General features: G+C 50.9%; 1 protein-coding gene across 1 annotated transcript in view; it reads left to right on the plus strand.

Annotated features, from left to right (window-relative positions):
* Positions 1-10,466, plus strand: part of LOC106902769 (solute carrier family 22 member 6-B-like) — a 20,511-nt gene that overhangs the window by 2,953 nt on the left and 7,092 nt on the right. The window contains exons 6-12 of the mRNA XM_014966558.1: positions 85-200; positions 524-738; positions 988-1,096; positions 1,185-1,388; positions 9,312-9,708; positions 9,805-9,933; positions 10,045-10,072. Coding sequence (XP_014822044.1) covers positions 85-200; positions 524-738; positions 988-1,096; positions 1,185-1,388; positions 9,312-9,708; positions 9,805-9,933; positions 10,045-10,072 — 1,198 coding nt within the window. The remainder of the gene's footprint in view (positions 1-84; positions 201-523; positions 739-987; positions 1,097-1,184; positions 1,389-9,311; positions 9,709-9,804; positions 9,934-10,044; positions 10,073-10,466) is intronic.

Genomic DNA, 10,466 nt, shown 5'->3' on the forward strand with positions numbered 1-10,466 from the left:
CCATCCCCTGCCGCCTCCCAGCTCCTTCCTGGTTCCCCTCTCTCTGCTCCTCCCACCCCAGAGTCCACCCCCATCTCCCTCTAGGCCTTGAGGTCCTACATGCAGAAGGAGATGGCTTCATCGGGGAGTCACCACACGGTGGTTGACCTGGTCCGGACGCCCGTTGTGCGCCGCATCTCTTGTTGCCTCTGCTTCGTGTGGTACGTCTGGTGGTGGAGAACATCAGTGGGTGGTTGTCCATCTGCCCTCCCCCAGTTGTTGATCCAGCCACCCCACTGTCCACCCCTCCCCAAACACCTCCTGCATCCACCTACCTTAGCTGGGTCCATATTGGAAAGGGAAACCGAGTCACGATGCAGGACTTGGTCAACAGAGGTCTCTTGGCCCACACGTGCTCCAGGAAGGGATACACATCTCCTGGCTGGATCCCATAGGCCAGGGAATGGTGTGAGACCCACACATCCCACCCCACACCTCCCAACCAGTGAGATCTGCTCCCTCTTCTCACCTCTTCTTGGCCTAGGTTCTCCACCAGTTTTGCCTACTACGGGTTGGCCATGGACCTGCAAAACTTTGACTTCAACATCTACGTGATCCAGCTCATCTTCGGGGCCGTGGACATCCCAGCCAAGCTGGTCTCCATCCTCACCATCACCTACGTGGGGCGACGCTTCACCCAGTCCGTTGCCCTCATCCTGGCTGGCCTGGCCATCTTGGCCAACATCTTGGTGCCACGAGGTGAGGACTGGGGGTGGTGGCCATGGTGGCCCCTTCATCTCCAGCCCATAAGGCACCATCTGGAAGGGCCAAAACAAGCTCCACCCTTTAACACAATTCACAGCCTGAGTGATTTTAGCTTTTTACGGATGATTTGCCTGAAATCCTTACGTTTGGGGTCTCCTCTCTCCATCACCCACTGTCAACCCAACCCAACTCCAACCAGTGACACCAAAGTGAGTCCCAGATGTCCTGTCCTCATCCCCACAGACCTGCGGATACTTCGGACCGCCTTGGCTGTCTTCGGTAAGGGTTGCTTGGCTGCGTCCTTCAACTGCGTCTTCCTCTACACGGGTGAGCTCTACCCCACCGTTATTCGGTAAGGAGTTGGGGTGGAGGTCAGGGGAGGTGATGGGGTGGCCATGACCATGCAGGCTGGTTCCTCAGGGCCTCTTGGTGTCCCACAGGCAGACGGGTATGGGGTTGGCCAACACCATGTCCCGGCTGGGCAGCATCATAGCCCCCTTGGTGAAGATAGCGGGTGAGGTCTTCCCTACGTTGCCCTTCATCATCTACGGGGTGGCCCCGGTGGTGTCGGGGCTGGTGGCCATCTTCCTGCCGGAGACACGGGACAAGGCACTGCCTGAGACTGTGGATGAGGTGGAGGGCAGGTGGGACTGGAGGGACGGAAGGACAAGGGGAGGGACGGGTGGACAGAGGGAGGGATGGATGGACACAGGGAGGGATGGATGGACGGGTGGACGGAGGGAGGGATGGTGAGAGGGAAGGGTTGGTTGGACTTGGGTGTGGAAGGATGGAGGTGTGTGAAGGGATGGATGGATGGATGGATGGATGGATGGATGGACAAGAAGAAGACAAAGGCGATGGATGAAAGGATGGACAGACGGATGTCTATGAAGATGGATGGAGAGGTCAATGGGGAAGGAGGAGGACTAGCAGCATTAAAACCCACCTGCCCTCCCAAAAAAACCTTGCACCTCATCCTTTCTCTCCCCCCAGGACCCAACACCAGAAGGATGAAGCCCAAGATCTCCAGATCCCACTTCAGCCCACCCAGCCCAGAGATACCACGGGGCCCTGCTAGTGCCAACCACCTCGGGGGACCCCCAGGCTCCCCCAGACCCAGCAGATGAAGGAGCAGGAGTGGGGCTTGGGGGGGTTGCATCCCCCCCCAAGAAGAGCAAAGGGACGGTGATGACCACGGGCACCCTCTTGCTTGGCCAAGGAGGGGACCTGGGTGTCCTCCTCTCCGGGTAGGACTGGGGGATGGTGCCTCTTCTCCAACCGCCGCTTCGCGGGATGGTTTTTCTGTGCTGGAATAAAAAAAGATAATAAAAGCAAAAAAATTTGTGTGAAATGCAGCCGGTGGGAGGGAGAGTTGGGGGGGGAGGGTTGTTTTCCCACGGCCACAGGGGGTCCCACACAGCCTGACCGCCCCACCCCGAAGGAAAATATGGGACCCAGTGGGGTGCTGGGGCCTCGGCACCGCGTGTTCAACCCCTTCCCCTCCTCCCTCTGCGTGCACCAGAGCTGAGAGGGAGGAAGAGTCACACTCAAGAGCATGAGGAGGACCCAGGAGCCCTGAGGACCCACGTATTGGGGTGCCCAGGGATCCCCAGGACCCAGAGATCCCAAGGATCCAGGGTTCCGGACATCCAGATGTCCCAAAGATCCCAAGGACCCCAGAGATCCCAAGGATCCAGGGTTCCGGACATCCAGATGTCCCAAAGATCCCAAGGACCCCAGACATCCAGATGTCCCAAAGATCCCAAGGACCCCAGACATCCTGGTCCTCAGACCTCCCAAGGACCCAGAGATCCCAAGGATCCAGGGGTCCGGACATCCAGATGTCCCAAAGATCCCAAGGACCCCAGACATCCTGGTCCTCAGACCTCCCAAGGACCCAGCCATCCCAAGAATCAAGGCATGTGGGTGCCCAGATGTCCCAAGGATGTAACCATCTCAAGGACCCAAGGTTCTGGCCTCCCATCACCCACCTCTCCAACCATCCAGCCAGTGGTCCTGCCCCTCGAGCCACCCCCAAGTCCCCTGGTCACTGCCCCGTTCTGCCCACGCTCTGCTGCCTCCCGCTGCCCTCCTGCCCGGGGTCCAAGGGGCTCCCAGGGATCCAGTTCAGGGCCCCCGGGGACTTTGCCCCATGAATCAGCCACCACGGATGGTGAAAACAAGCTGGGGGAGGGTCGGGGTGGTCTCCATCCACCTGGGCTTGGGGGTGTCTTCCTCAAGGAAGAGGATGGAGTGGTCCCAGGGAGCCATTGGGCATCCCTGGCCGGGGACCGGCCTGGCCAGCGTCAGCGTTTCCACCTGGAGATCATCTCCACTGACCCATAGTGGGATTTGGTCCCACCAGAGTCAAACGTTAACTGGGACCGGAGGTGGCTTTAAATAGGAGGGGGGACAGGGAGGGGGACGGGGCTGTGGCCATGGGCAGCCGTGGGGCCAAGGGGTGGTAGCTGCTGAGAGACGGGTGCAGGAGAGGTTGGGAGATAACGAGAGCGGCGGGAGATAACGAGCGCGACGGAGAGGTGAGTGGTCAATAGATCAATAGAGGTGGATCAATAGAGAGCTCAATGCATCGATCAGGAGAGAGAGGGGCCAAGAGAGCGGTCAAAGGAGACATGAAAGCTCAACAGATTGATCAATGGAGAGGAAGACTGATCGATAGAAAAATTATAGGTCAAGAAATTGATCAATAGAGAGATTACGATTGATCAACAGGGAGATTAAGATTGATACGTTGATCAATAGAAAGTTCATACGTCAATAGATTGAGATTAAAGATCAATTAGATGGATCAATAGAGAGAAAGGGATCGATGGAAAGATTATACATCAATAGATTGATCAATAGTGAGATTTAAGCCCAGCAGATTGATCAACAGAGACCAACAGATCAATCAATAGAGAGATTAAAGGTCAATAAATCAATCAATAGAAAGATTAAAGGTCAATAAATCAATCAATAGAAAGATTAAAGGTCAATAGACTGGTCGATTGAGAGATTAAGACTGATACATTGATCAATCAAAAGATTACAAATAATAAATTGATCGATAGACCAAGAGATTGATCAACAGATGTTGATCGGTGGATCATGGCTCAATAGATTCTTTAGTAGAAAAATACAGACCAATAGATTGATCGCAAATATAGATCAATTTATTGGCAATAGGGATACCCAGACCATCAGATGGATCAATAGAGACACTGTAGGTTGATCAATAGATCAATAGTTTTACCAATAGAAACTATTGATCAATAAAGAGAGAGATTATGGACTAATTGATGAGCAACACGTTATCGATAATAAAGATCTAAAGATCAATAATTCATTGGTAGAGAAAGAGCTCGTTGGTTTGATCAATAGGGAGACCAATAAATTGATCAATAGAGAGGGGGAGATGTAGAGATTGATCAATAGCCCTACGTAGAGCTATAGATTGATTGATCAGCAGATCAATCAATCGATCGATAGGGTGAGGAGTCAATAGATGGGCAGAGGGATGGGGGGGCGGGTCAACCACTTGGGTGACGGTTGGCACGGAGGGTAGAGAAATCTATTGATTGGCAATCTATTGATCTATTGAGGGGCAAAAGACAAGCAGATAGAGGGGGGGGGAGTGGCATAAGGAGGGGGGAGGGACAGAGGGACGGAGGGAGGGACGGACGGAGGGACAGCGAGTCCCCGGAGAGACCGAGCCGGAGCCCGAGAGAGCGGCAGAGAGAGGGAGAGGAGCCGACCGGCCGGTAGGGATCAATCGATCACGGGGGGATCAATGGAGGGATGAACCCATGGAGAGACTGGTAGGACAGGAGGGAGAGAGGAGCCATCGATCAATCGATCGATTGGTTGATCAATAGCCAGGGGGAGGGAGGAGGGAGAGCAGCGAGGGGCAGAGCTGTCAGCAAGAAATAAAGAACCAGTGATCGATTGATCACCAGAGACTGAGATCAATCGACAGACTGACTGGTGGGTCGACTGATTGATTGATAGACAATAGGTTGATAGATTGATAGAGAAGAGGTTGATAGATTGATCGATAGCCAATAGATCTATAGATTGATAGATCGATAGACAGAGAGACTGAGAGACTGATGGACTATTGATAGGCCAATAGACACCCCAGATAGATCAATAATTGATTGATAGTGATGCTGACTGATAGAGTGATGGGCAGATCAACAGACTGATTGATCGGCTGATTGATTAGTTGGTTGATCAATAATGAGGGGGGGGGGAGGAGGGAGAGCAGCGAGGGGCAGAGCTGTCAGCAAGAAATAAAGAACCAGTGGTTGATTGATCACCAGAGACTGACATCAATCGACAGACTGACTGGTGGGTCGATTGATTGATTGATTGATTGATAGACAATAGGTTGATAGATTGATAGACAATAGGTTGATAGATTGATCGATAGCCAATAGATCTATAGATTGATAGATCAATAGAGAGACTGACAGACTGATGGACTATTGATAGGCCAATAGACACCCCAGATAGATCAATAATTGATTGATAGTGATGCTGACTGATAGAGTGATGGGCAGATCAACAGACTGATTGATCGGCTGATTGATTAGTTGGTTGATCAATAATGAGGGGGGGGGGAGGAGGGAGAGCAGCGAGGGGCAGAGCTGTCAGCAAGAAATAAAGAACCAGTGGTTGATTGATCACCAGAGACTGACATCAATCGACAGACTGACTGGTGGGTCGATTGATTGATTGATTGATTGATAGACAATAGGTTGATAGATTGATAGACAATAGGTTGATAGATTGATCGATAGCCAATAGATCTATAGATTGATAGATCAATAGAGAGACTGACAGACTGATGGACTATTGATAGGCCAATAGACACCCCAGATAGATCAATAATTGATTGATAGTGATGCTGACTGATAGAGTGATGGGCAGATCAACAGACTGATTGATCGGCTGATTGATTAGTTGGTTGATCAATAATGAGGGGGGGGGGAGGAGGGAGAGCAGCGAGGGGCAGAGCTGTCAGCAAGAAATAAAGAACCAGTGGTTGATTGATCACCAGAGACTGACATCAATCGACAGACTGACTGGTGGGTCGATTGATTGATTGATTGATTGATAGACAATAGGTTGATAGATTGATAGACAATAGGTTGATAGATTGATCGATAGCCAATAGATCTATAGATTGATAGATCAATAGAGAGACTGACAGACTGATGGACTATTGATAGGCCAATAGACACCCCAGATAGATCAATAATTGATTGATAGTGATGCTGACTGATAGAGTGATGGGCAGATCAACAGACTGATTGATCGGCTGATTGATTAGTTGGTTGATCAATAATGAGGGGGGGGGGAGGAGGGAGAGCAGCGAGGGGCAGAGCTGTCAGCAAGAAATAAAGAACCAGTGGTTGATTGATCACCAGAGACTGACATCAATCGACAGACTGACTGGTGGGTCGATTGATTGATTGATTGATTGATAGACAATAGGTTGATAGATTGATAGACAATAGGTTGATAGATTGATCGATAGCCAATAGATCTATAGATTGATAGATCAATAGAGAGACTGACAGACTGATGGACTATTGATAGGCCAATAGACACCCCAGATAGATCAATAATTGATTGATAGTGATGCTGACTGATAGAGTGATGGGCAGATCAACAGACTGATTGATCGGCTGATTGATTAGTTGGTTGATCAATAATGAGGGGGGGGGGAGGAGGGAGAGCAGCGAGGGGCAGAGCTGTCAGCAAGAAATAAAGAACCAGTGGTTGATTGATCACCAGAGACTGACATCAATCGACAGACTGACTGGTGGGTCGATTGATTGATTGATTGATTGATAGACAATAGGTTGATAGATTGATAGACAATAGGTTGATAGATTGATCGATAGCCAATAGATCTATAGATTGATAGATCAATAGAGAGACTGACAGACTGATGGACTATTGATAGGCCAATAGACACCCCAGATAGATCAATAATTGATTGATAGTGATGCTGACTGATAGAGTGATGGGCAGATCAACAGACTGATTGATCGGCTGATTGATTAGTTGGTTGATCAATAATGAGGGGGGGGGGAGGAGGGAGAGCAGCGAGGGGCAGAGCTGTCAGCAAGAAATAAAGAACCAGTGGTTGATTGATCACCAGAGACTGACATCAATCGACAGACTGACTGGTGGGTCGATTGATTGATTGATTGATTGATAGACAATAGGTTGATAGATTGATAGACAATAGGTTGATAGATTGATCGATAGCCAATAGATCTATAGATTGATAGATCAATAGAGAGACTGACAGACTGATGGACTATTGATAGGCCAATAGACACCCCAGATAGATCAATAATTGATTGATAGTGATGCTGACTGATAGAGTGATGGGCAGATCAACAGACTGATTGATCGGCTGATTGATTAGTTGGTTGATCAATAATGAGGGGGGGGGGAGGAGGGAGAGCAGCGAGGGGCAGAGCTGTCAGCAAGAAATAAAGAACCAGTGGTTGATTGATCACCAGAGACTGACATCAATCGACAGACTGACTGGTGGGTCGATTGATTGATTGATTGATTGATAGACAATAGGTTGATAGATTGATAGACAATAGGTTGATAGATTGATCGATAGCCAATAGATCTATAGATTGATAGATCAATAGAGAGACTGACAGACTGATGGACTATTGATAGGCCAATAGACACCCCAGATAGATCAATAATTGATTGATAGTGATGCTGACTGATAGAGTGATGGGCAGATCAACAGACTGATTGATCGGCTGATTGATTAGTTGGTTGATCAATAATGAGGGGGGGGGGAGGAGGGAGAGCAGCGAGGGGCAGAGCTGTCAGCAAGAAATAAAGAACCAGTGGTTGATTGATCACCAGAGACTGACATCAATCGACAGACTGACTGGTGGGTCGATTGATTGATTGATTGATTGATAGACAATAGGTTGATAGATTGATAGACAATAGGTTGATAGATTGATCGATAGCCAATAGATCTATAGATTGATAGATCAATAGAGAGACTGACAGACTGATGGACTATTGATAGGCCAATAGACACCCCAGATAGATCAATAATTGATTGATAGTGATGCTGACTGATAGAGTGATGGGCAGATCAACAGACTGATTGATCGGCTGATTGATTAGTTGGTTGATCAATAATGAGGGGGGGGGGAGGAGGGAGAGCAGCGAGGGGCAGAGCTGTCAGCAAGAAATAAAGAACCAGTGGTTGATTGATCACCAGAGACTGACATCAATCGACAGACTGACTGGTGGGTCGATTGATTGATTGATTGATTGATAGACAATAGGTTGATAGATTGATAGACAATAGGTTGATAGATTGATCGATAGCCAATAGATCTATAGATTGATAGATCAATAGAGAGACTGACAGACTGATGGACTATTGATAGGCCAATAGACACCCCAGATAGATCAATAATTGATTGATAGTGATGCTGACTGATAGAGTGATGGGCAGATCAACAGACTGATTGATCGGCTGATTGATTAGTTGGTTGATCAATAATGAGGGGGGGGGGAGGAGGGAGAGCAGCGAGGGGCGGAGCTGTCAGCAAGAAATAAAGAACCAGTGGTTGATTGATCACCAGAGACTGACATCAATCGACAGACTGACTGGTGGGTCGATTGATTGATTGATTGATTGATAGACAATAGGTTGATAGATTGATAGACAATAGGTTGATAGATTGATCGATAGCCAATAGATCTATAGATTGATAGATCAATAGAGAGACTGACAGACTGATGGACTATTGATAGGCCAATAGACACCCCAGATAGATCAATAATTGATTGATAGTGATGCTGACTGATAGAGTGATGGGCAGATCAACAGACTGATTGATCGGCTGATTGATTAGTTGGTTGATCAATAATGAGGGGGGGGGGAGGAGGGAGAGCAGCGAGGGGCGAGCTGATGGCAAGAAATAAAGAACCAGTGGCTGATGGATCAATAGAGACTGAGATTGATCGACAAACTGATCGATTGATCGATTAGATTGATAGATCTATAGACAGAGAGACTGACAGATTGATGGACTATTGGTAGGTCAGTAGACACCCCCATAGATCAATAGTGATCGATCGATTCATGGTGACACTGATTGATAGAGTGATCTATCAATCAGTGTCAAGGCCCATTCTTGGCCCTGTCCATTCATTGACCATCCCAACCACCCCTTGGCCATTCTTTGGCGGCTCCTTGGCCACCCCTTGGCCAATCCTTGGCCCTGTCCATTCATTGACCATCCCAACCACCCCTTGGCCATTCTTTGGCGGCTCCTTGGCCACCCCTTGGCCAATCCTTGGCCCTGTCCATTCATTGACCATCCCAACCATCCCTTGGCCATTCTTTGGCGGTTCCTTGGCCACCCCAACCACCCCTTGGGCCCATCCTTTGATCCGTCCCCTCATCCCTTCCTCCCAAACCACCCCTTGGCCCATCCTTCAACCTCTTCTCCTCCTGTTGTCCTCCAGCTGACCTGGGTGGACGCCCCCCCCAGCTCCATCCCTCGTCCCACCATGACCTTTGTGGAGCTCCTGGCCCGCCTGGGCGGGATGGGCCGCTTCCAGGTGACCTACGTGGCCGCCCTGGCTATTCCACTCCTCATGTTGGCCAGCCACAACCTTCTGCAGAACTTCACCGCCGGCGTCCCCGAGCACCACTGCCAGCCTCGACCGGTGGCCAATGACAGCGCTGGGGATGTCCCACTCTATGTCTCCATCCCCTTCGATGGCCACCACCGTCTCCAGCGCTGTCGCCGTTACGTGGAGCCCCAGTGGCACCTCTTGGAAGTCAACGGCACGGTCAACGGCACAACCAACGGGGCACCCACCGAGCCTTGCCATGACGGTTGGACCTACCAGGATGGCATCTTCGCTCACACCATCGTCACCGAGGTGAGGGGTGACCCCCAACCCTTCTTACCCCCCAGGGGGGACGGGTGGGGACCCAGGTGTCCGGGTGTTGACCCCCATGTCCTCTCCTGGTGGCAGTGGGACCTGGTGTGTGAGTCCAAGAAGCTGAGGCAGGTGGCCCAGTCCATCTACATGGCCGGGATCCTCGTGGGCTCAGGCCTCTTCGGGGTCCTCTCCGACAAGTACGTGGCCCCCCACCCCGGAGCTGTACTGGGATGAACTGGGAGGAACTGGGAGAGGGGAGAAGGGAGGGGTATGCACAGGAATGTCCTCCCGTTCTTCTGGCCCTTGGTGTCCCACTGTCCCCATTGCCCCCAGGTCACTCATCCCAGTATTCCCAGTGCCAGTATCCCCTGTCCCAGTGTTCCCAGTAGCCCTTATCCCCTACCCCAGTGGATCCAGCACCCCATGTCCCCCATCCCAGTGCCCCCAGTGCCTCCTGCCCCCATCCCAGTCCCCCATGTCCCCCATCCCAGTGCCCCCAGTGCCTCCTGCCCCCATCCCAGTGCCCCATGTCCCCTGTCCCAGTGTCCCCAGTGCCTCCTGCCCCCATCCCAGTGCCCCATGTCCTCCATCCCAGTGCCCCCCCCGCCCCCCCCCCCCCCCCCCCCCCCCCCCCCCCCCCCCACCCCCGGCCCCCCCCCCCTTACACACACACACACACACACACATATACACACACACATACATACGTACATACATACATACATACACACACTCCCGGCGCGCGCTCATTGGCC

Source organism: Calidris pugnax, unplaced genomic scaffold (genome assembly GCF_001431845.1).
Source record: "Calidris pugnax isolate Ruff unplaced genomic scaffold, ASM143184v1 scaffold77, whole genome shotgun sequence".
Classification (NCBI taxonomy): Eukaryota; Metazoa; Chordata; class Aves; order Charadriiformes; family Scolopacidae; genus Calidris; species Calidris pugnax.